At 39.0% G+C, this 23,871-nt stretch overlaps 1 protein-coding gene across 1 annotated transcript; it reads left to right on the top strand.

Moving 5' to 3' along the window:
• The first annotated feature begins 462 nt into the window (after positions 1-462).
• LOC129106442 (protein phosphatase 1 regulatory subunit 1A-like) lies at positions 463-23,613 on the top strand. Its single transcript, XM_054617841.1, has 7 exons — positions 463-543; positions 12,336-12,396; positions 17,999-18,036; positions 18,206-18,269; positions 20,389-20,571; positions 22,369-22,479; positions 23,331-23,613. The coding sequence occupies exons 1-7, from the start codon at positions 463-465 to the stop codon at positions 23,390-23,392; spliced, it is 600 nt and encodes a 199-aa protein (XP_054473816.1). The 3' UTR covers positions 23,393-23,613.
• Positions 23,614-23,871: the final 258 nt, after the last annotated feature.

Here is a 23,871-nt window from a genome sequence, read left to right on the forward strand (position 1 = left end):
GATCTCAGACATCCAATACAGACAGAAAGAAATGTTAAAAGAAGGCGGGACTTGCGTGAGAGGGAGTCCGGCACAGCGAATGAGAGTGAAGGAGAGGTGTTCCTAGCCCAGAATGCCCTTGCCTCAGCACTGAGAGCCGGGGGAGAGAGAGAGGGAGAGAGAGGAGAGTGATAGCCGGGGTAGAGACACCAGCAGGTGCTGAGGACAGAAACAAGCAGGAGGGCAAACAAAAAGCTAGGTAATCAGGGAAAAGTGTGTGAAAAGATAGACCTAAAGAACAGAAAATAATCAGACAGAAACTATAATGCATGTATCTTAGTTTTTTCCTCAGCTGGAGCCCACTTATATTCATCCATCCTCACTGAGCTCTGTACCCTCCTTTCCTCACACGGATTCTCCCTCATCCTCCTCCTCCTCCTCCTCCTCTTCGTCCTGTCCTCCTCTCTGACAGACTGAGCCACCATGGACACCGGGAGCCCCAGGAAGATACAGTTCACCGTCCCACTACTGGACACCCACCTGGACCCAGAGGCAGCAGAACAGGTGAGGAGGAGGAAGAGGAGGTGGTTGGAGGGATGTAGGACCTCCAGGCTTTTATAGGGTTCACTTTAATGCATCAATGACATGATTGGACTTTTAGCAAGAATAATGTGGTAATATTAATTGCAAATTTCCCCGCTGCGGGACTAATAAAGGATTATCTTATCTTATCTTAAAAGGAAATCAGTGTTAATGCTTGTCACACTCAGTCATCCAAGCAAGTGGGTGCAGACAGAGCTAATCAACTCAACTGGAATAAAAAGATGCAGTGTGCTCTGTCCAAAATGTGAATAGTCTGATTGATGCTTTTAAGAAAATCATTACTCTCCTGCTCTTAATAAGCCAGTTTTTGAATGCTGTGCTTAATTGTATTATGATGAAATTAAGATAGATTTAATTTCATCACAGCTTCACTCACAGCGCAGCAGGTTCTTATAGTCTCAGTATCACAGCAGTGTTAAAAAGGGGTGTTGCAGTGTATGGATGCGTCTCCAGGGTTTTGCCGTTGTTTTGGTTTGAGTGTCTGCCTGTACGCACTGTACAGCAGTGAGATACTGACAAAAGTTGCCTGTTATCACAAGATGAACTTGTTCCAAATCAAACTGCTATCAGCAATGTGATCATTTCATCACATCAAACTCAAATACGTATTAATAATAGATTGTAGCTGCATGGCTCGGTTTAAAGCAATTTCTCACCTTTTTCTTTAGGATCTTATAAACACAACATCACTTAAAGAAACCAAACCAAATAACTCTAATTTGTGATTGAAAAAAGCCCAATGGGTGCAATCCATGGGTTTTTAGAGAATGCAGTGAAAAGATGTGTCCCACTTTCTAATTTTTATAAATATAACATGGACAGGTCATTAATAACAAATGAGCCTCAAGTGAAACCAGCAAAGATTTATGAGTCTGAATAAACCACGTTTATACGTTTCTCTCTCTCCCTTTCTGCTGGTCACTCTTTTCCCCACTGTGACTGTATGAAAGGAGATGTTAGGATGACTGCTTGGTGCATGTGTGTGTATGGGAGTTTGGCCTTGTGAGGACATTTTAGTGGATGGTTTAGGAATACAGTTTGGTTTGGGATAACGTTCTGGATAAGCTAGAGCTACTGGTATGATGAAGTACTTTGGAAGGCACAGATGTGAGGAACTGAATGTGCAAACCATAACCATCAACTCCATAATGTCCTTCTCTGCATAAAAGTTCCTCCTCAGAATTACCTGTAAGTGAAATAACTTCCACTCACATAGAAAGGAGCACAGCTTCAATGCACACATCATTTTTACATAATTTGTTGTTTTTTGCAATCTTAAAGTACAAAAAAATCCATATGATGTAGTTTAATTTTTATCATATTTTTTTGTGTTTTTTATTTTATTTTCCCAGTTGGATGTTACTATCTTTGCTAGTGTCAGATTTCATGTCAGTCTATAACACTGTAACTCTCATTGTTACATCACATCCACATTGCAGTGCCTGTAAGAGGTTCCCCAAGTTTTCACGTTTTATGGTTTCACAAGTTTGAATAAAAGAGGATTCAATGTGGCTTTTTGACACATTAAACAACAAACATCAACAACAAAAAAACGTAAATGTCAAATTGGAAACAGAGTCCTACAAGCTGCTCTAAATTAATAGGAGATCTAAAGTTCATGGGCTGCATGGTGTTGTAGTGGCAGCAAGAGGGGCGGGGGTTCAATTCTGTGTGGAGTTTGCATGTTCTCCTCATGCCAGCTGGGTTTTTCTCCGACTTTCACTTGTTTAACTTTCCAAAGACATGAGGTTTACTAATGATGCTAAATTGCCCTTAGGAAAGGTGGAAATGTGAGCGTGAATGGTCTGTCTCTGTGTGTCAGCCTTGCAATGGTCTGGCGACATGTCCAGGGTGTACACTGCCTTTGCCAAATGTCAGCTGGCATTGGCTTGAGGACCCCCCCTAGCAAACCCTGAAAAGGATAAGCGGTTACGGCTAATGAATGGATGGATATTAAATACAGGATTCTATTTTACCCCTTTTAACAGGATGAACCTAAATCATCACTGCTGCAGCCAACAGGCCTCTGACACAGCAGAAATATTGAAACAGGTGAAACACTATTCATTAACGCTGGCTCAGTTCCATCAAGTGTCCCAGGACGCCATGACAGTGAGCCAACACGCACAATACCAAAGCCCTGCACGCAGCTCACTTAAGTAGAGTGCAGTTGTTATGAAGGTTATCAATTACACCTATGTGCTTTTCATGCTATGACATGCCAAACTGTGTGCTGTATGGAAGTTCAGCAGTTTTAGAAGGCTCATAATTACAACTGACAGGAGTATAAATGCAGTCTATGTCAGACAGCCTTCCTGAACTGTGCTCTGAATTGTGCAACTACAGAGGAAATATACTTTTTTACTACACATTCACTTCTTCATTGAGATCAAAGTTACCTTGAAGAATTTTGTTCCACAGAATAGAAGCAACTCATTCTGATAAAAGTACCGACAAATAGAAAAGTTGTTGTTGCTGTTTAAGAGAGTCCTTGCTGACAAAAACTTCCTCACACAGTTTCAGGATAAATGAAGAACTTAAGATAGTTATTTGCCTCCTAACTTAAATGTCAATCATTTTGGAATACAACTTTTTAAACTCTTATAATTAGAATCCCTTAAAATGAAACATGAAACCCGGTTTTTGATACTATTTATGACCAGCATTATTTTCAGCAGTAGCTGTTTAGTTTATTTACATTCAATAATTACGTATCCATTCATTATTTGCACTAATGTAGAGTGTATTAATATCATTGTACAGCTGTCAGTGATGATGATTTTATTAAGGGAATAGTAAATGAATGGTAATTGTGCCATCTGTTGTATCAAATAGCACTTGTTGTCACTACGGTAACCAAAGTCATCGCCAAATCAACCAGGACTGAAATCGTCAGAATATGAATTTAATAAAACTGCCAGCAGATGAGTATTAGTTAGATGGCTTCAGTATCCATGCCTAAAGCTTATTGGTTTGTGCCAGTGTGGTTTGATTGTGTTGCTGTTTGAACTAAGAAGCATCATTATGTGTGTAATTGATATTAGGGACACATTGTCTGTTAATTGGTGCCAGTGGTGCATTTATAACTAATGTGTTTGTGTCACTTCTCTTTTTCTTCTTCTCTGAATATCATTTGAAAAATACAGATGTAATTCTAGTCACACAGGTTTCAATGTGTGTCCTGTTTTTTTTTCTGCATGTCAGGTAGTCGGTGTCCACTGTGTATGTTTATTTAGCCACACGTCAGATCCGAGGCTGCAGCCAGTCAATACAGGATCTTAAAAACCTCCAAGCATGTTGTTTACCTTCTCTTCTTCACCAGCAGACAGATATTTTAGCTATAAGTTTCAAGAGAACTTAGCTCTCGGTCTCAATAAGCATGACCATCGCTTGGATGATTGCCTTTGAGACTTTATCCTTTTAGGATATGCTTTCTATTTATTCTAAGACTACTGTGAGTGGCCACTGAGCCTGCACGGCATGCTTGTGCTCAAGTGGTTTGATGTGTATGTGTGACAGACAAAACAGCGAAACCTTCACATAAAAAGAAAATGAAAAAAGAAAAAAGGAAGTGTGTTTGTGCTTGTCTCTGTGTTTACGAGCTTGCTTAGAAATATCACGCCATGGGGCCTCACCCATGGTTCAGTGATCTCTGCAACCTGTCCCCCCAACATAGTGAATCAGACCTGCACGTCAGTCAGAACAGCCTCCCTGAGGTCTGACCCTCAAGGCAACAGCACACGTTCATCCTGCAATCAGCAAACAGATACAGTGTGTTCCACCGTTATCATCATGACATTACGTTTGAGCTCACCGTGTACTTATGAGCACAAACTGACTGTACCCGATAGTGTCCAAGACCTGATACAGTCAGTGGATAGTTATTTCCAGATTCTCTTTCTGCAGGTATTTAGATATATTCTTCTCCCCCGTAGAAGTAGGTTTTGTTAGTTTCTTACAGGTTCTGTTGCGCCATAACTGATGGAACAGTCTGACATTTTGGGAAATATATACCGATACCAATCTCTTATATGTCTGTTGAATAGAAAGTTGGGTGAAGGAGAGGGTTAGCTGTTTTTTGGTTTAGCAAAAAGACTGGATATGGGGACAGCTAGTCTGGCTCACATTCTGTAGAGACAAGACTCCAGTGTGTCAGTGCACCAGACCATAGTGTTTGTACAGATTAAACAAATGAGGTGGAAAGGTCGAGTTTAAGAGGTGCTTGTAGGCAGATATTAATATCTTTAAAACAGAGCCAGCTTGCCCGCTTCCAGTCTTTATGCTAAGCTAACGTACCATGTCCTGGATCCTGCTTTATATTAAACACATAGATATAAGATTTGTAATAATCTCCTTAACTTACTCTCAGCAAGAAAGAGAATATGTGAAGCATATGTCTCAAAACGTCAAACTGCTCTAACATTAAAGAATAGAGGCCAAGAAGAGCTTGAAAAAGCTCAAGGGGCATGATAAGGGGGCTCTGCTGAAGTCCTGCTGAATATATGATAGTGTTTTCACCAGTTTGAGGGAACTGTACATGTTGTAAACCAGTCAAGTGTTTTCTTCCTGTTTCCAGTCTTTGTGCTGAGCTTAGTTAATTGGCTGCTACAGTCTTAAATTTAACGGACAGATATGAGAGTGGAATCGACCTGCTTCTTAACGCTTGATTGCAAAGTGACTATTTCTCAAAATGTCAAACGTTTTCTTTATATCTGATATCTACATAATATTCAACGTACACACACCAATCAGTAAGAACTAGAGGGAGGCAGCATTAGTGAACTAGTCATGTTAACACCAGGTTATTATCTATCATTAAGGTTGTTAATAGAGTATGCCTAACATGATTAACACAGCTGGTTTACCTCTAAATTAAGATAAAATTTCTATTTGCATGTTTTCAATTTTGAGTGACAATTCACAGATCAAATAAAATAAAATCCCACTCCAACAGACTGAAATATTTGCCCTATAAAGGGCCCTTGCTTGACACATCTACATTCATGGATGATGCGATGATGAATTGGGACATATTGAGGTGATTCTTTGATTTCAGGGTTGACCGTGTCCTCCCTAACATTTCCGATGCTGATGAGTAAGACCGTCCTTGTCTTTGACAGGGAACATAACAAATACTCTGTATTAACTCAGGAAGGCCATTTTCCAAGAAGAACTTTTGAATGCAGTAGATAGTATTTTTTCACGCCATGAATATCTCTTGCTCAATAAGGCAAACAAGACCTGATTAACTGAAAATATATGGTTGTAACCAGGAGTTAGGCATACATTCATACTGCTTTGCACAGTTACAACATTTTTACTTGCCCTTGCCCAGAGCAGTGATTGTCCCGTCATAGCCTAGCAACTGTTACTAGGCACGGCAATCCTGTCAGGCTTTGAATTTCCTGACACGGTTAAGCGCTTTAACAAAGCCTAAAACTCATGAGCCAAAGTGTAAGAAAATCTATTTAAAGGTGTGTTTATCTTTTAACTTAAGCTGCAAACATTTATAGTACGTCTAACTAACGTACAAAAAAACAAGCATTATTACCAAGGTCAAGGAGTATCATTAGCTAGTTAGCTATCGGTTTCTCCTCATCCTTTAATCCTTTCCTCTTTCAACCTTAAAAGTGAAAACATAGGCTACAATTTGAAAACATGAACCAGTATGTAAGCTAAGCAGCCAGACATGGTTATATAAGATCACAGTTACGGTCAGAGGTTACGTTCCTTACCTATCCTTTAATATAAGGACTGATAGTGGCATATAGATTTGGCCTCAGTCACAGGTTGCGTCCAAATTCCATACTAACATGCTATTTAGATTTTTTTTAGTTAGGATGAAACCTTAGTAGGAAACCAATAGTATGTGAATTGCATACTATTTTTACAGTATGCAAACACTGGACACTACGCCAGCATAAATATCCCACAGAGCAATTCGGTAGTAATGACAACGTTCATAACAAGCAATGGTGGACAGCTCTGTAAGGTCTATAAAGCTCCAATGTAAGTGTCAGTATAAGATAACACTTTGCAAGAAGCGTTATTTTTTTAAATTAGTTTGGACTTTATTATTGTCACAAATCATCGTGTGGTCAAATGATGTTTGCACGGGTTACCATGGTTATGAGTAGGAAGTGTCATGGTAATTACAGTTCAGTGTGTTTATTCACACAAAAGTAGGTTGAATGCTAGAACACTTTTAGTGTATTTAGTGAATAGTATGTGATGTTGGAAGCGTTGTAATACAATTACAAGGTTCTATTTTAAAATGAGCCAACTGGAAAGATTACAAATTCAAACAGAGGTATAGTTTACCACCAACTCATAGAGGCATCATTTGATTAATTAGCTAGCTAGCCAAAGCTGGTAAAATCTGCCAGCGACATTTGTTAAGTTATAAAAATAAACAGTTACCAGCCAGAAACGAGAAGCCTTCTTTTGTCTACTTCTGATCGAGGACCCATTGATTCAATTTCCAGTTCTTTGAACACTTTCACAGCTGATGCAATAAAAGACCTGAGCAGAAAACCTTCACGCTGCCTTCATTGAAAACATAATGTTAAGCCCTTTATAAACTGCTGCTATTTACTTTTTGCCATTCTCAACAAAGTATATTATTACAGTGCCAAAATTGCAGCTTGCGCATTGTATCCAACCCTTCCGCCCAAAGTGCAGCTGGTAGTGTGATAAGCAGCAAAAGAGAAGATGATATAAGAGGGCTGTTACTTTGCAAAAGACAAAGGATTGATAGGAAGTGAGAGGGAGGCAGAGGACTGAAGAAACTGAGATAAAAGAAAGAAGAAGTCAGTGATCTGGGTTTTTCAATGTCCTGTGAATACAGTAATTCCCTCTATTCAGAGCCAAATGAGACCACAGTAGGAGAGTGAGGATTTATAATGGCTGAGCACTGACTTTAGCCTGAACAATACCAAGATCATATTTCAAATGACAGGACGAGGAATCACAGGAATCCTTGTCTGTGCATTGTACTGAATTTCTGAGAGCCCACCCAATAACAAGATGCTGGGAAATTTTTCTTTAACCTTTTATTTTTGCAGCAATGTGCTGTGTGTGAATGCCCCTTTCCTGATTCATGGCACTGACTGGTGCAAACACGTTATTCTGGTGAAGGTCACAGAGCAACTGTGATAGCGCAAATATTACAAATGTACCAGTGTTTTTCTCAAAGGGAAATCAGGGTTAGGAGATAAAGTCTTTACGCCTTAGAATTTCCCGACAGTACATTTTGAATTATAAACCTTTTTGCTACCTCTGTGACCCCAATTAGTCGTGAGCCTGGTTTTTCCACAATAAGAGAAGAGTTCCCAAGGTCAAATCTGTTTCAAACTATAACACCTGAACAATAGCTGTAGCTTCTTCAACCCTGTTTATTCACCTCCACTGAAATTTAAATATGAAAAGACATTCTGCATTAAATACATGGAAAAATACCAAGAAATTGCTAAATATCACTGCTGAGACAATTTGAGATCCTAGGCTCAAAAACATGATGTTGAAATTATGTCGTATTCAAAAGTCCTATTCAGAAGATTACACATTAGTTATGTTCGGGGTCTCAGAGACTCAAGCTGTGAAATAGAGTTAAATATCTGCTCTACATCTGTGATTGGTGTGAATAGATTTTTCACAGCTCTATCCCTCCCAAATATCAAATAAGTTAATTTAGATTTTTGTTATTGCCGTGGTCTAACAGGGAGTTACACCAAATTCAAGAAACCTCACTATGTAGAATAAGATCTTTGTCTATAAATTAGTTTGTGCATACAAAATAATTATAGAGTTCAAATTTAACAGGAAGTCCTGATTTTGTTCCAAAAGTAAGAATTTCTCATTCAAAATCCCATTGGCATTTGTAATAAGGTTTGTTTATCTTTGTGAAAATCACCAAGGTTTCATTCTCTAATAGTTAGTGCTGAAGAGGTTATAGATTTATCTTTAATATGGAGAGAAAACCTCAGGAGCACACTTTCCGTTTTTTCCAGAAAGACGGATAAAAGAAATGCCCAATGTGACATAATGGTATAAAGATGATATATCCTTTTTTCACGTAACAACAATGTATTATGGCCATACTTTGTTGCCTTCATCTAATATACAAGTTAATTTGGCAGCAAAGGGAAGAGTTACACTGTTACAGCGGTTTTCTACATATTGGGTTTAATTCAATAATTTGAGGGTTGATATTGCAGCTATTAGTACTTTTTTTGCGCGGACAGCATTGGGGTCTGTGTGGCCACAAACAAGTAAAAAGTAAAGCCAATGTCAACTAGACACAAGTGTTAAATATGAAACAGGACTTTGTCTCGGCTGTCTCTTGGCCTGACCTATATCTTCCTGCCAAGTATAATTTTTCTGCTGCCCCCATACAAGATCATCAGGCATGCACGGCTTTTCCTGCCCACCCATCACTTTTTGAAGGCTGTTTTTTGTTCGTTGTTGTGAGAAGTGACAGAACTGCATTTTAAACGGACTGTAGGATGAAAGGCATGGTTTGAGGAGAGAGAGCCTGTCCAGTAAGCCCTAGTATTTGTGTGAGCGAAAGATCAGGGAGTTTGCTTCGCTGCCGGGTGAGGAGAATAACAATGACTCTGGCATAATCAGTTCTACACAGCCATGGCTCCATGTGGGCTGGGAGGGGAGTTTTCTGGAATGACAACAAAAGACACACGCAAGGATGACATATTAGTACGTGGATTTATAGTATACAGAAGTACCAAACCTGGGTATCAAAGGGCTTCACAGAAATATAAAGAACAAAAAAATCAATAAAAAACAAACTTTGTTAGAGATTTAAGACTTTCCACTGATATCGCTGACCTGAACCATAGGGGCATTCACTGTTCAATAACCTGGAATCCAGGAGTGCAAAGCACAGTCGTCTAAAGTCTTAAACTTTGATTGTGAAACAGCTCCATAGGAGACTCAGGGGAATAGTGCTGTAATAGACTAATAGAGTTGTATAGAGCTTTCTGAACTTTCAAACCCTCTTTTTAAAGTTTTAGTGCTGTGGGTTCCGTCATTTCTGAAGACTGAACCTGGCCGATCACAAAGATTTAGGACTGCTTGGGTTTAATTGAAATGTTTTTAACCAATTAAACATTGGTTCCAGCAAGATGTTTATGCAAAAATGACTGCTTTTAAGATCACCATTTAACAAAAAGAAATTAGCTTTAAATATTATCAGAGTAACAGTAACTTTGTTCAAACAAAAGATTGCATGGTTCAAATTATTGTGTCCCACAATTGGCTGCCTTTACACTATAACTCAAAGTCAAATCAAGACTAGATTACTTGTGATTTTATTTTGCTTCATTATGATTTTAAGTAATCCGTGGAAAAAGTGTGACCTCTGCTTGAAAGAAAAATGAACAGCTACAGTCCAACATCCAGGCAGAAAAGAGAACAGTGGTGGGAGCTTAGTACCTCCTCTTGGTTGCTTTCTTTCGCTATTGGTGTAGCTAAATCAACTGTATTATGAGGGATTGTTCGTTTGAATTTATACCCCTATACTATACATGTCCTATACGGTTTGTGGGTAGATACAGGTGCATACTTAGCTTGAGCAATTGAGCATTGGATTGCTATCCACTGACACTAGACTTAAATGCGTGCAAGGATACATCTACCTGTGCCTTTTATGTCAGCCCTAAACACAGACATTACTGTGAGATCATTAACATCAGTGACAGATACAGAAAGGAAAGTAGCAGCGCCACAGGAAGGTGACATTGAATAGTTGACATGCATCTCTTAGAAGAATGTAAAAAGCTCTAAAGCATCTCTGCCTGCTTGGTAAAGAAAAGAAAAGTCACTCAATGCCTCTTCTTATTCTCTCAGTCTTCCTGTACTCCACGGCCGTGATTTAAAAAGGTAGTGAAGATGAAGCCTCTTCAGATCTGAATACCTAATTAGACTGAGCTAATGAGATACTACTGACTGCTCTCTTTTCATTACTGCACATTATTTCGGCAGCTACATCTGTATATCTTTCATTGAACAGAGTCTAAAGTTTGTGTTATTAATAATTTCCTCACGCATTTTGTTGAGCACAGCAAAGCCTCAAAGGCAAACCTGCAAATTGGATCCAAGGGCAAAGATTCACTCTCTGATTCTCCTCTGTCAGTTTGTTTTTTTCATTTTAACTGTGAATGCACCTGCAACAAAAGGAGTCCTATCTTTTTGTTTTCCATTGTAGACTCACAGCACAGCATAGAACTTTGATCATTAGTTTCTCATCTCGATAGAAAGGAGTTTAGCTACTAGCTGATTTAAACTGTCTCACATTTACAATGTGATGCTCCACTGTGCAGGCTGAGGTTAAGATATATTGCTGGCTGGCTGGATAAGACTACACAGCTTTATAAGTGCACCAGCAGCATTTAGAAAAGATGCATGGAGGACTGGAGCTCGCACACCTTCCAACATTAGTCAGCAACCCTGTCAGCTGTGCGTGAGGAGTGCATTAGTGTGAATGTGTCTGTGTGTGTGTGTGTGTGTGTGTGTGTGTGTGTGTGTGTGTGTGTGTGTGTGTGTGTGTGTGTGAGTGCAATTGACTCTATTTAAATTCCAATATCACATCCACCTTTTTAGTTTTATGGAGCGATAAAATGGAAAAGTAATCACCTGCTCATGGAGGCGACTGAAAATTAATCACTCTGCTTTCCCCCTAAAATCTGTGGTCTCATAGTTTTGGAGATATAAATGCAGGGCTGATTTCATTTCATATTTGCAGAACCTTGTGATGCATATTTCACAGTAAAACTGTCCTTCAGCCCTGCTTATGGATACTTTACTGTTTTTAGCTCACAGTTAAGAGGATCACCATTTATTGTCTCCCCTAAATATTATCACTTCCCTTTTCCTTATTTCTATTGGAGTTACGTTGACAGTCAAATAAAGAAGTTTATGGTTCAAGAATGCGTCAGGATCATTTTCTTAATCCAACATTCTTGATTAAACTAAGGAAATCTTGATATTTCCATGACAAACCTGTTTGCATCTCTTATGTTTTCATGGATGGAGACTAATGGATACTTCGGTTTGTTCGCATTTGAAAATAACAAATACTACTTTTTACATCCACAGGCAGAGCTTTCTAACAGTTATACCGCAGGTTTTGATTCTCTGCTGCACAGCTCAGTGGAATGTGTGTGTTCTTTCAAGTATTATCCCAGAATTGGTCCATAGCTGCCACACTCCACTACTCATGAGCCAAGAAGCAAGTAGGTGGCAGACTGCCCTGCTGATCTCACTGCACTGTTGAGTTCCAGCATTGCTCTCAACCAACTCAGGCGTCTTCAGAGACAACCAAATCCCAAAATATGGATCTCACAGGCTGTGTTATGAGCTTCCAGGATGATGAGAGAAAGTGGATGCTGAGTTGTCCATATGACTGGTACCGAGGGAGCAGAGCTAGTCTCTTCTTGATTGGCTGAGTAAAGACACAAATTTCAGTGCGCTGTTTAGCATTTTGATTGGTTGAGCCAATATAACCCAAGATAGAGGTCAAAGCCTGTGTGAATTTACAGCCTGGAAGAGATTTATCAGGCAAGATTTTAATATTTTAAACTTAAAGACCTTCAAGAACAACCTTCACATTAAAGGTTTTGAGATGGTTTTTAGCTTCACAAAGCGTAATAATGTGGTTTACATTCATATCAGCAACAATTTGTAATGGAGCATGATTTTCTTTCTCACTTAATACTGAAACTGTTCTACTTTTTCAGATCAGAAGACGCAGACCCACACCTGCCACTTTGGTGGCATCCAGTGATCAATCATCACCTGGTAAGGCTCCTAAATGAAAACACATACAGGCTATTTTTATCCCTTGTGAGGTCATTGTATCCGTTATCTACTGGGGTCACCAGAAACGTCATTGATAATTCTGTTTTATTGAAGCTTGAGTCTTATATTTGTAATTTTTGCCATTATTTATTGTCTTTTGGTAACTGTGCTCACCTGGTTACTTACTGAAGCCTGAGGACATTGGTTAAAAAGTGGCCAGATGATCATACAGGGTTAAAAATAACTTCCAGGTCAGCGGGCATTAGGGGTTTCAGTCAAGTGCAAAAGTACTGCACTCGCCACTGCATTGTTGTAGAATAACTGTTTATCTTTGGTGTTTGTACTCTGTGTCATGCAGGATGATTTTGCGTTGTGGTCGAGCCCGGTTTGACCTCTTTGTGCGTTTGCACCCTTGTTGTTGGCTTGTTACAAACTGTCTGTTTATTTGACTGCTCGTGTTTCCTCCCCATCTGACCTGTTTGTGTTCCCAAATGTCAGCAATCATTTTGGTTAATACAATGGTATCATAATCGATGGAAATGATTGCTAAAACAAAAAAAAAAGACCTAAATTGTAAAAAACCTGCTACATGTGCAGCTCAACTAACCCGCAACCCCAACAAACCTTTACCTAAAACAAAGTCTGAACACTAAAACAACAGCTTGACCTTTTCCTCAGACGGGAGATGAATCACCTCGATGTGATTAATGCAGGTACATGAACACATTATAACACGTTACCATAGCCACAATATTCTATTTCTTATTGTGATTGCTGTGATGCAGCATCTAAAGTATAATTTTGCACCATGTGAATCTTCCTGCTGCATTAGAGCAAGAAAAACAGCAGTGTGTGTGTCCTCTCATGGGATCTTAATGATCAACAGTGCTCCTCTAGAGAGTTGTCTTCTTCTGTGAGTCATCCAGTGGCTCCCTGCTTCCCTCACTGCCTCAGCTGTACTTCGATACGTAAGTGTGTTATGTGACCCAAATTAAGAGATGATCAGATGGGAATATAGGGCGGAGGGTGGTATTCTCTGTTTTGTATAAATAAATGAAGAGTAGATGCGTCATTGAGGATACCAGCAGAGACTGCCATTGCTATATTGTTTAACTCACAGCACTTAATCTCTGTGAGTTGAGTGTTTTTATATTGAAACAATAGTGTTTTTCTAATTGGGTCTGATTAAAGAGACTTTGCCTGTGATCTGTTTGCTTAGTATGTGTCTCTGTGTGTGATTACATGTGTCTGTATTTGATTCAGTAATTGGATACTGCGCATGTGGAGTGTCTCAGAGTCAACGTTGATCTGTGAATTAAATTGCAGAGAAAACCTTCAACAATCGTCCTTGCTCAGTAGATCAGAGGCAAGAAGAGAGAAAAGAGAGAGAAGAGGATTATGATGCGATCAATTGGAGAGATCTTATGTGAAGTGAAGGAATGGGGGAAACAGAAACTGAGACATAGTAAATAAGATTATAGAAAAAGAGGAAGTGTCTTGTTTATCAGATATTATATATCATATTATGTTGTTACCTGTTATTTTACAGTAATACAAATTTTACATGGGTTTTAAACATTTTGGGCCTTTGTTGGTTTTATCGTGCTCTACCCCTATAAAAGAAAATGACTAAATTCAGATTTGATTGATAGTTAATTATCCATGGCAAAACAGTGAGAAATAGGGTGAATATGCCTTTGGATAAAAGCAAGGCCTGTAATATTATAGCAGACATGTCACTGGATAGTCCTTAAACAAACATGTCTTTTGTAACTTGTGATTGTACTGGGTGACCAAACTAGTTTACCCTCTGGAATGATAAAGTTACCAAATCTAATGTAATTTATTGCCGAGTATTTTGCCTATCTTGCCCTCATCAGGGTGGTGTCAACGTATTTTAAGTTGTGCGACTTTTGATAGACTGGTATTAAATATCACACTGAGCTGCATCTGTGTGTTCGTATGTGTGTGTGTGTGTGTGTGTGTGTGTGTGTGTGTGTGTGTGTGTGTGTGTGTGTGTGTGTGTGTGTGTGTGTGTGTGTCCTCAAAATGAGAAATTATGAGGAAGACAGCCATGCCATGGAAAAGACAGGAGTTCAAAAAAACCGACTTCAAACATCAAACCACACAATCAAAGATTCAGTCAGTTACAGTTATGAGTGTGTGAGAAGGAGGATGTGCCAGAGAGGAGGGGGATGGGGAGGAAGAGATATGACGATGGTGAGGGAGAGGAGCTGTGCATGTGCAGTAATGGTGTGCCCAAAATCAGACACAGCCCTGCATTATTTAATGCTCTGCAGATTGCCCTGTGAACCCCGGTAGCACATCAAAGGAGCAGCCACAGATGCACATACAGCTGAGATGCTGTGCCTGATTGTATCATCTCCAAAGAGGAGGATTAAAGTCTTTATTGATTCCTGGAAAGAGAGAAAGTGACAACTTGAGTGTGATTAAATAACGTTTAACAAAAACTGAATAATTAAATGTGTTATTAAAGTACATAAAACCTTATAAAGAATGTCTTATTTATAAACTTTTATTTTTGTATTTTGTGTTTCATGGAGAGCAGAAGCAGTGCACTACTGTTTGTCCTTTGTAAGATCTCTATTAGGTGTGTCTGCAACGACCACTGCTGTATTGTGTGATTGAAAGAATGCAAACTAGCTAGCCCTGCTGCAAATAATAATAAAAAGTAGAACTACAGGCTTTAGATTCTGTGTATGTTCACATTTCCTCAAGAAAATATGAACTTGTGCTGCATTAGGCAACTTTGATCTTAGTTGAAAAAAATTATCCAGGTGATCATATAACTGCCTATATATACAGCACCAGTCAAAAGTTTGGACACACCTTCTCATTCAATGGTTTTTCTTTATTTTTTTAAATTTTACATTGTAGAGTAATATTGAAGACATCCAAACTATGAAGCAACACATATGGAATGATGTGGTAAACAAACAAATGCTCAACAAACCAGAATATGTTTTATATTTTAGATTCTTCAAAGTAGTTGAATGAGAAGGTGTGTCCAAACTTTTGACTGGTACTGTATGTAAAAAATTGGTTATATATATTGTTGCATATAGCAAAAGCTTAACAACTGCAGAAAGATAAAACCCCTTTCAAATGCATAACTGACTGTGTTAAGACTTGTATTCCTTTTTCGTTTGAAGACACAGTGCAAGCATTTTCTTGATTTACTCATTTTTCTTCATCAAATGCAGTACAGAAAATGTGAATCGACATCAGCTACAGTAGGCAGCTGAATTAGAGCTGCTTGGCTGAATAAAGTGGAGTCAGAAGAGCGTCTCTGTTCCCGTCTGGCTTTGTGTCAGACAGACAGTCAGCTGGGAGTTGCAGTGATAGATTCATCACTGCTGGAACGGCCTTTTTTATTGCCTTTTTTCTCATTCTGCAGCACAGATGGGCTCGATACACAGAAAAAAAAAATCTGAATATGAGCCGGGTGAAAGCCATATTTTACGTTTATTGACCCAATTATATTTCAAACATGTCTACTACTGCTGCTACTACTACTACCAATATATTTTTTTATTCGAGCACAGCTGCTCACTGTTCTAAGATGTAAAGTCTTCAGCTCTTGTACATTAATACTATGCACCAATTTTAGTCATAAATGAAAACCTGAGAAGACACCAGATCAATTCAATTAAGATGCAACAATTCTGCCACCATCACTGGAGGGGAATCGTTTTTGCTGGTCTTCAAGATAGAATAATGTTTAATTTAAAAATAAATTATGGAACTTTTAAAAAACAACAATAAGCAGCTTTTTGAAAGCAACAAAATAATGCGGAAATGTCAAGAACAGATTATTGCAAAGACTGAAAAGGTGTGGGCTGTAACCAGAGATTATTACGCCTACACTGATCACAAAACAATTGTACAATTTACAGTTTTTGCAAACATGTTTGGAGCTTTTTTATGGCTGCATGAAGTGTGTCAGATTATATTTGCACCGGTGGGATAAAACTCAATTTTCAGACTGCCATAATTTGCTTTACTCTGTAATTTAAAGAACATTTCAAGACTGCATATTTCCTGCGATTGATTTGAAACAAAATCCATAATGGTCGTATGAACCTTCTCAAACTCCTGGGAGATGCTAAAAATAAGATTCAGTTTCAAGCATCACTGTAAACACGCACAGCATAAAGATGAATCCCTCTTGAAATGAAATGTGATGGCTTTTGTGTCAGGTTTTTATTCCACACCGGGTTTTGTGTCTGTTGTAGAGAGAGAGGGGGGGGGGTAATGAATAAAGGAACAAGCACATCACTGGCATTTTGAACAGCCTCTTGCATACTTTAAAGTAGGAATTATATATGCACATGCTCACACGCACACACAAAGTGCCTTCCAAGTGCCTAGGGATGCATAGGTTGCCAAGCAACAAAGTGGTGTCCTAGAAAAAAGTTCTAAGGCTGGAAATACATTGGATGTGGGTTCAACGCAATCACTATTGATTACAGTTAATGGTTTTTCTGTACTCCAGTAAACTGTAGTTTTTGGGTTTTTTCGTTTCTATTTCAGTCCTTTTATTTAGTGACTAGAGAGTCCAGTTTCACATATTGACTGCAGGTGATAAGTCTTAATCCAGTTGGAGTTATATGAGCTTCATGTAAGCGTACGATCATGTTGGAGTTCCCTTGTTTTCCTGAACAAATATAATCTCAACAGCTATGCACTCACTGCAGCTGCTTTTACTGTAGTAATATACACTCAGCTGCCAGTTTAGAAGTCTAATAATGCTTAATCTAACTAATGCAGAACAGTCCTGCATTAAATCCTACTGTCATGAAGGTTGTAATGTTTTGTTTTTGGTAGACTTTTGTTTTAGTTTTAGAGAGGGATTAATTCAATTGTATTGGGGTGTTTGTGGTGCTGTTGAACTGTATAACATTATACATAGATGTGTTTTTGTCATTAAGTCAACCCTCATTAATATAAATAGGTTGGTAAAAATATAAAAAACATGACATGAAGGCAGGATTTATTGCAGAACTGTTGTATTTCACTGTAGACTGCATTAGTTTTAGCTAGATGAACCTAAACACTGCCAACTGATTGTAAATCAACTCAGCTCCAGACAACACTTTAGCATTCTACACACTTACTTCCCTTAAGGGGTTTTGGATAAACACTGCTTTACTGTTTATATCATCAGCCGTTGCCTGCATGCAGGGATCTATTAGCAACAAGACGAGAGTGGATTAGAATCCCCTTTGTTTGAAAAAAAAACCATCTGGAGTGTCTGTGTTTATTCAAAGATGAGAGTGGAGAATAATAAAAATAATTACGCACTCCATGCTTGATAAAAATTGAGCAAACACTTGCATCTGGCTTGTAGTGTGTCAGATAACCATCTGGCCGGAGGTCACCTTGTATCAACTCTGGCGTCTGGAGACACAGCAGCACTTCAGCTCCAGTGCACTGACACACTGAAGAGGTCAACTGTGCTCTTATGAACAGTCTAAATGTTGCACAATGTTTGCTTGTTCTATCTGTATTTGCTTTAAGCCCTTTAATTTCATTGTTTTATTGTGTGTTGTATGTAACTGTGTATCTGCTTTATTCACAGAAATAGATGAAGATCGCCTCCCAAACCAGTTGTACAAGGTAATCTAATTCATGCTCTTTGAGGGTCCATTTTATCTGTACAAGCTTACAGTAACAGAATTATGTGAATTCTGTTTTTCTTTCTTAAATTGACTCCATCTGTATTAGAATAATCTCCTGAATCTTTGTGCTCTCCGCCCAGCTGATATGAAACATTGATGTTTTACAGGCAGCCTTGTTGAACTCCCCTCGACAACGACGAAAAGGGCCAAAGGGAACACCGACAATGAAAGGTAGAGTGAGTTATCTAGATATATGTGTGATGTTGGCATTTAATATGTTACATCACACTGCCCTTAGCCATGAAACAACAGGAAAAGTGTCGGCCTGTTTTCAGACTTCTGAATCACCACCTACATCTTTGAACTGAAACAAAATTCAGTCTTGTGGTCAGGTTCATTGAAATTAACATATACTAACATTAAAAACTCCAACTGCCATCAAAGTATTGCAGTACTTGTATCTTGTTGAATGACAATATAATCCAATTAGAGACCGCAAAGGACCTTTCGGCATTTGACCATTTAGTCCTTGTCTTGTCATTTGTACCATCTCATATACAACCATTAAAGCCAAACTGAGTCTCTTATGGCTCACATGACAGAGGTCTGGAGAGGATGAAATACAAAAGAAAACAATGCTGATGTTGTTCACAATTTTTCATTATTCAAATTAGTCAGTGTCGAAGGTGAAGTAGGGTACAGCTGTTCGCAGCTGTAGGGACAACAAGGAGGATGCAGTTGGTACAATTTGGGAATTAGTCAAAGCAAACTAGTATGAAATACTATGGAGCCACACAAGTCCTGTTAAATCAACTGTGTGGCCCAAAGTCTCTATAGGCTGTTCAAGACCACAGCAACAGTTCGCAACAAAGGGAACAACATCGCTGCAGAATGTCTGCAAACAAAGTTGGGATAGGCGTTTAAAAATAATTTGTGACTAGCTGTGTGTGCAGTAAGAGAAGTACAGTGGTGTGGAAAAGGTCCAAGAGTTGTAACATAAATCCCTTTGTTTAGCATCCAACAATGGGATTATAAAATGTCTAATAAGGATATAATCACCAATGTGAATGCAATAACATTTAAAGGACAGGCCATGTGCATGTCCAGCTATATGTGCATTGAAACAGTTTTTGCTTTCTGTAAACTGTCTCTTTGCAGTTAATGTCACTAGTTTTCCAATCGTAGCTCAGAAAGGAAACAGTATAAAGAAACACAAAGAGAGACAAATCTGTTTCAAAATACATATGGGCTTGTCAAGTATTATTTTAAGACAAAATGTATATAATGCAAACCTGTCCTATGATGTTACGAAGCCATTAGCATGTCCTGTACAGTCTAGGATGTCAGATGTCAGGCAACGTAAACTTACTTGGTCAAAAAGCTGAGCTAATGATGAGAATTTGGTCTACTTTGAGTGTCTTATTTTCAACCCTCGAGCCAATCAGTGTTGCATTTGACTTAACAGGGACCAGAGTTTTCTCCTAATTTCCTTTTTTTTTAGGTTAAAAAGTGTGTCTTTGTGAGATTAGGGCACCAGGGGTCCTCTACCGCTTAATGAAAACCTGAAGTCGATTGGAAAACTGCACACACAGAGCCCATCACTTGACTATTTCTGTTGGCTGCAATGCAATGAAATATTATTCTAATGTCAACATCCAATTTACTACGAAAACAAAATGTAATGATTTATGCAGTCTTTCAACAGTGAATAAGTTCCAACAAAGAAACCAAAGCAAGGGAACAGTAATGAGAAGATAAGTGAAATTGTGTGCTATAGTTGGTTTATTCTTAGTTTTACAGCTTAACAGCTTCAAGTGTGATGAGTCACTTCCTGGAGGAAACCTGCGTTAATCGGTTTGCTTTAGTTTCCATATGCAAGGCGATTAAGAGTAATAAAACCGTGGATGAAAGAGGGCGAAGTAAGCGATTAAACAAATCATCTCCCAACTCTGATGTAGCTTTACCTGCCCCTTCATTTCAAACACTGCTATATGTTAATTAGATCTCGCTAGTTCATTAAAAATGCTTAACCTACAATATTCTTTTGAAGTGCTGGATTTCATTGAGTGTCCTCCTTCATCTCTCTTTCCTGTGTACTGTTCAAACCACGTCTTTTCTCCCATTGGCTCCCTTCATCTCACTCGACTATCTTTTCTTGCTCGTCCTTCTTCTTCCAACATTTCCCCAATGATTTTCTGCTTTTTACTTTCCACCATTTCTTCCAATCCACTCCTCTCCCCTCTCCTCTTCCCTCTCCTTCCCCTGTTAACTCTTCCCTCTCAACCAACTTTTTTTCTGTTTCCTGCTTCTCTCACTCACCTCTTTTATCTCCACCCCCCCCTTCTCCCAGAGCTGCAGTTCATGGTGGAGCATCACCTGTACAGGCAGCAGCAGGGAGCCGGAGACGAGTGCTCCTCAGAGAGTTGCCTGTCGGACCGACCCAGCCCCGACTCTTTTCCCGCCGGGGAGGAGCTCCCACACGATGATGAGGCCACTGCAGAGGCCTTTGAGAAACTGCGCTGCCAAATGGAGGGTATGTTTGGAGTCTGTAAGGATTTTATCTGCATGTCTACTGCATTGTATCTGGCCATACAGCAACACAAACCTTCTTTAAAACCTACAACACAAACTTCAACACTTTATAGAATGAGACCCCACTTGTAATAGTGTACAGTTGTGTGTTTCCATAGATTATGTCTGTGTCTTTTTCCTCCTCACAATCTAAACTGATCAGGTATGAAGTAAAGGTAGTATTGGCATTTTGGATTTAGAAAATAGAATGACTGTATTAAGAGGGTCAAAATGTGTAATGTCAAAATATGTCAATGGCAAGAAGTGTAGAAAAATAAAGAAAGGACAGATGGTTCCACGAGAAGGGAGCAGATGGAGGGAAAAGATGAGACCTTTTTCATAACAGTCAATATTAAGGAAGGATGTAGAATTGGGAGAAAATGGGAGCGGTAAAGTAAAACAGAAAATAAGCCAGAAAGCAGTAAAATGTCTGGAAGGGGTGTACGTTAAATTAATTATAGGCTTTGGGAGTTAGAGGGGAATTAAAAGAAGTGAAACAAAAACATATGGGGTGAACACTTTTGCTCACAATTCAACACATTCTCCCCTTTTTTATATGCATAAAATCTTAGTGTAAATATGGCAATACCAGTGTTATGTGCACATGTGAGTGCCATTATTTCACATGTTTTGTATGGATTAAGCAAATGAGATGTAACATTATTATAATGATCCTCAGGGGAGCTGGTTGGTGGATTCTGTTTTCTTTAGACTGAGCCAGGCTACATGTTTGCCCCTGTATCCAGTCTTTATGCTAAGCTAAGCTAACCGGCCGCAGGCTCTAGCCACATATTAAGTGTACAGACACGAGAGTGGTATCGACCTTCTCATCTAACTCTCTGCAAGAAATTGAACAATTAATTTAATGAAAACTGTTACATGGTTCAAAGTGTCACCTTGGCAGTCTCCTCTCAGTGCCAAAGACCTTAACAGCTGATGAGAAAAAACAAGGAATCAGCTTTTCTGCTCTGGCCACATAATTCACTTTAATGGCAGGTGAGTACATGTTTACAGACAACAGCACATACTATACACACACTCAGTAATAACCCAGCACTAATGCATCATGAGGGCTGCTTTTCTGAGGTGCCAAAATGCAATTTTGCCGGCAAAAGCTGCAGCCTGAGGCATTTTGTTTTCGGGTTGTCTGTCCACCTGGTACATTCTCGTCAACGAGCAATTTCTCAGGAACACCTTGAGCAAAATTATTACATTTGGCACAAACGTCCACCTAGATTCAAGGATAAACTGATAGGATTTTAGGGGTCAAAGGTCACGGTTATTTCACGTCTGTCCCATTTGTGTGAACACGATATTCTATTCTAGTTGATAATATTATCTGTTTTCCTTTTAATTCACTGGGACACGACAACAAAAAACATACTCCAATGCAATGAAATTACCGATTTTTATGGATCACTCACATGTTATGAAGGAGCTGCTAATTAAGTTCTCAGAACAGATGAAAGGAACAAAGGGGAAGCTGGGGGAAACAAATCAATGACCATTAACACTAGTCCAGTTCAATTTAACATCAGCCTTTTGAATTCACGCAGCGTGACTAGAAAACATGCAGCTGTAAATGTCAGGTGACATTGATTATTGAGACAAGGTGGTGAAGTTCTGTACTCTAACATTATTTAACAGAGAATATAGGAATAGAGTATTTTTACCCACACTGCTGTGTGATGGAGAGTGTATTGTTTCTTTTCTAATTCACCTTCATCTCAACCTCCATTTGTCTCTCTGCCCCCTGCAGAGTTCTCCAGAGAGAGTCTATTAGAAGCTGCTGGAGGACTGGAGAAGGAGGATTGTTCCAGCGTTGCCAACGTAGCAGATCCCTCATCGCAACAAAACAACGCACAACCAGGTAGAGTCAAAGGAGCCGTGTTTACCCAGAAACCCTTTCCCTCAGGGGACTCTTCATCACCAGTTCACCAGGCAGGGTTTAGTTAGATATGCTAACAGTTCAACAGGCTTGGCTCTGTGTCATGTAATCATGGCTTGTCAACAAACATCTGTGGAGTGGCTTTGATCCACACTTCACAGACTGCTCCTGTGGCTGAAATACCCTGAGAGGCAGCTCATATGGAAGGGGAAAATGTGTTTGTGGGGCTGAATGGAGACTGTGGGTGTTCTGTCATTACTGTAGCTTTATTTGTTTGTTTGTTTCTAAATTTCTCTTTTTATCTATTTAGACATATCAATCAAGAAAATGTAGTTCGTTACAACAAACACTTTATGTAAAGCCAATTAAAGTGTGTATATATAAAACACAGGCGTAATAGTTCATCATGACTTATGATGTCTTAATGTGTGTTCAGAGAGAACATAAAAGTCATCAGAAAGACAATTTTGAATGCACAAATGAAAGACACGTCCAACTGAGTTAAAAATGTCCCAAGATAATTTGTGAGGGAAGACGCTCCACTCTGTTACACCACTGTAGAATCGTTTATGGAGTGTTTTTTATGGTTCAAGCACTCCAACAGAGTGAGATGTATTCTCTCTTAATGATTGTGTCACATATATTGGATATTTATTTGGACCTTTGTTTCTATGTAGTCAAACACAGAGCAACAGAAAATGGACTCTTTCCATATGGAGAAACAACCATCCCTATGGAATAGTAGTGTTCCCAATTATTTATTTGCAAGCTCCTGTGTCAGCCTCTTCCCTTTCTCTTATTGTGCGTCAGTATTTTATGTTTATATTTTTCAGACAGTGCGAGTCAGCCAACAGAGGAGAAGACAAAGAAATGCAGCCTGGAGAAAGAGAAATAGAGCGGTCTTCTGAAACACACAGTCTGCTCAGCCAGCCCAACACAATGACAGAAGATTGTGTCTGCAAAACCACTTTTTAGATACATCAGGGCATCTACAGTATGTTCTTTTACAGTCAGGCCTTAGTTACCACCCCGAGAACAAGAACAAAGGTTTCTACACTTATTTTGTGTCAAAAAATCCTGTGAGAATTATTTAATCATTATGAAATGCCAAGCTAAAACCAGCTTACTGTTCGTATAAACCAGACTCGGAGTTACCATCTAGTTAATGGGAATGAGAGAAAGTCTTTTCCTGTCTCAGTCACACAATCATTATCATAAACTACCACCACTTAGGCTACATGCCCAATGTCCCCTTTAATGTTAGAACCAATATTCTATCTACAATCCTTTTGGATAGTTTTTATCATTAATTTGCCATGACGCCTTCAATTATTGTTCCATCTCAAAGCAATAAAAATGTATTTGTACCTCGTA

This window comes from Anoplopoma fimbria, chromosome 17 (genome assembly GCF_027596085.1).
Source record: "Anoplopoma fimbria isolate UVic2021 breed Golden Eagle Sablefish chromosome 17, Afim_UVic_2022, whole genome shotgun sequence".
Lineage (NCBI taxonomy): Eukaryota > Metazoa > Chordata > Actinopteri > Perciformes > Anoplopomatidae > Anoplopoma > Anoplopoma fimbria.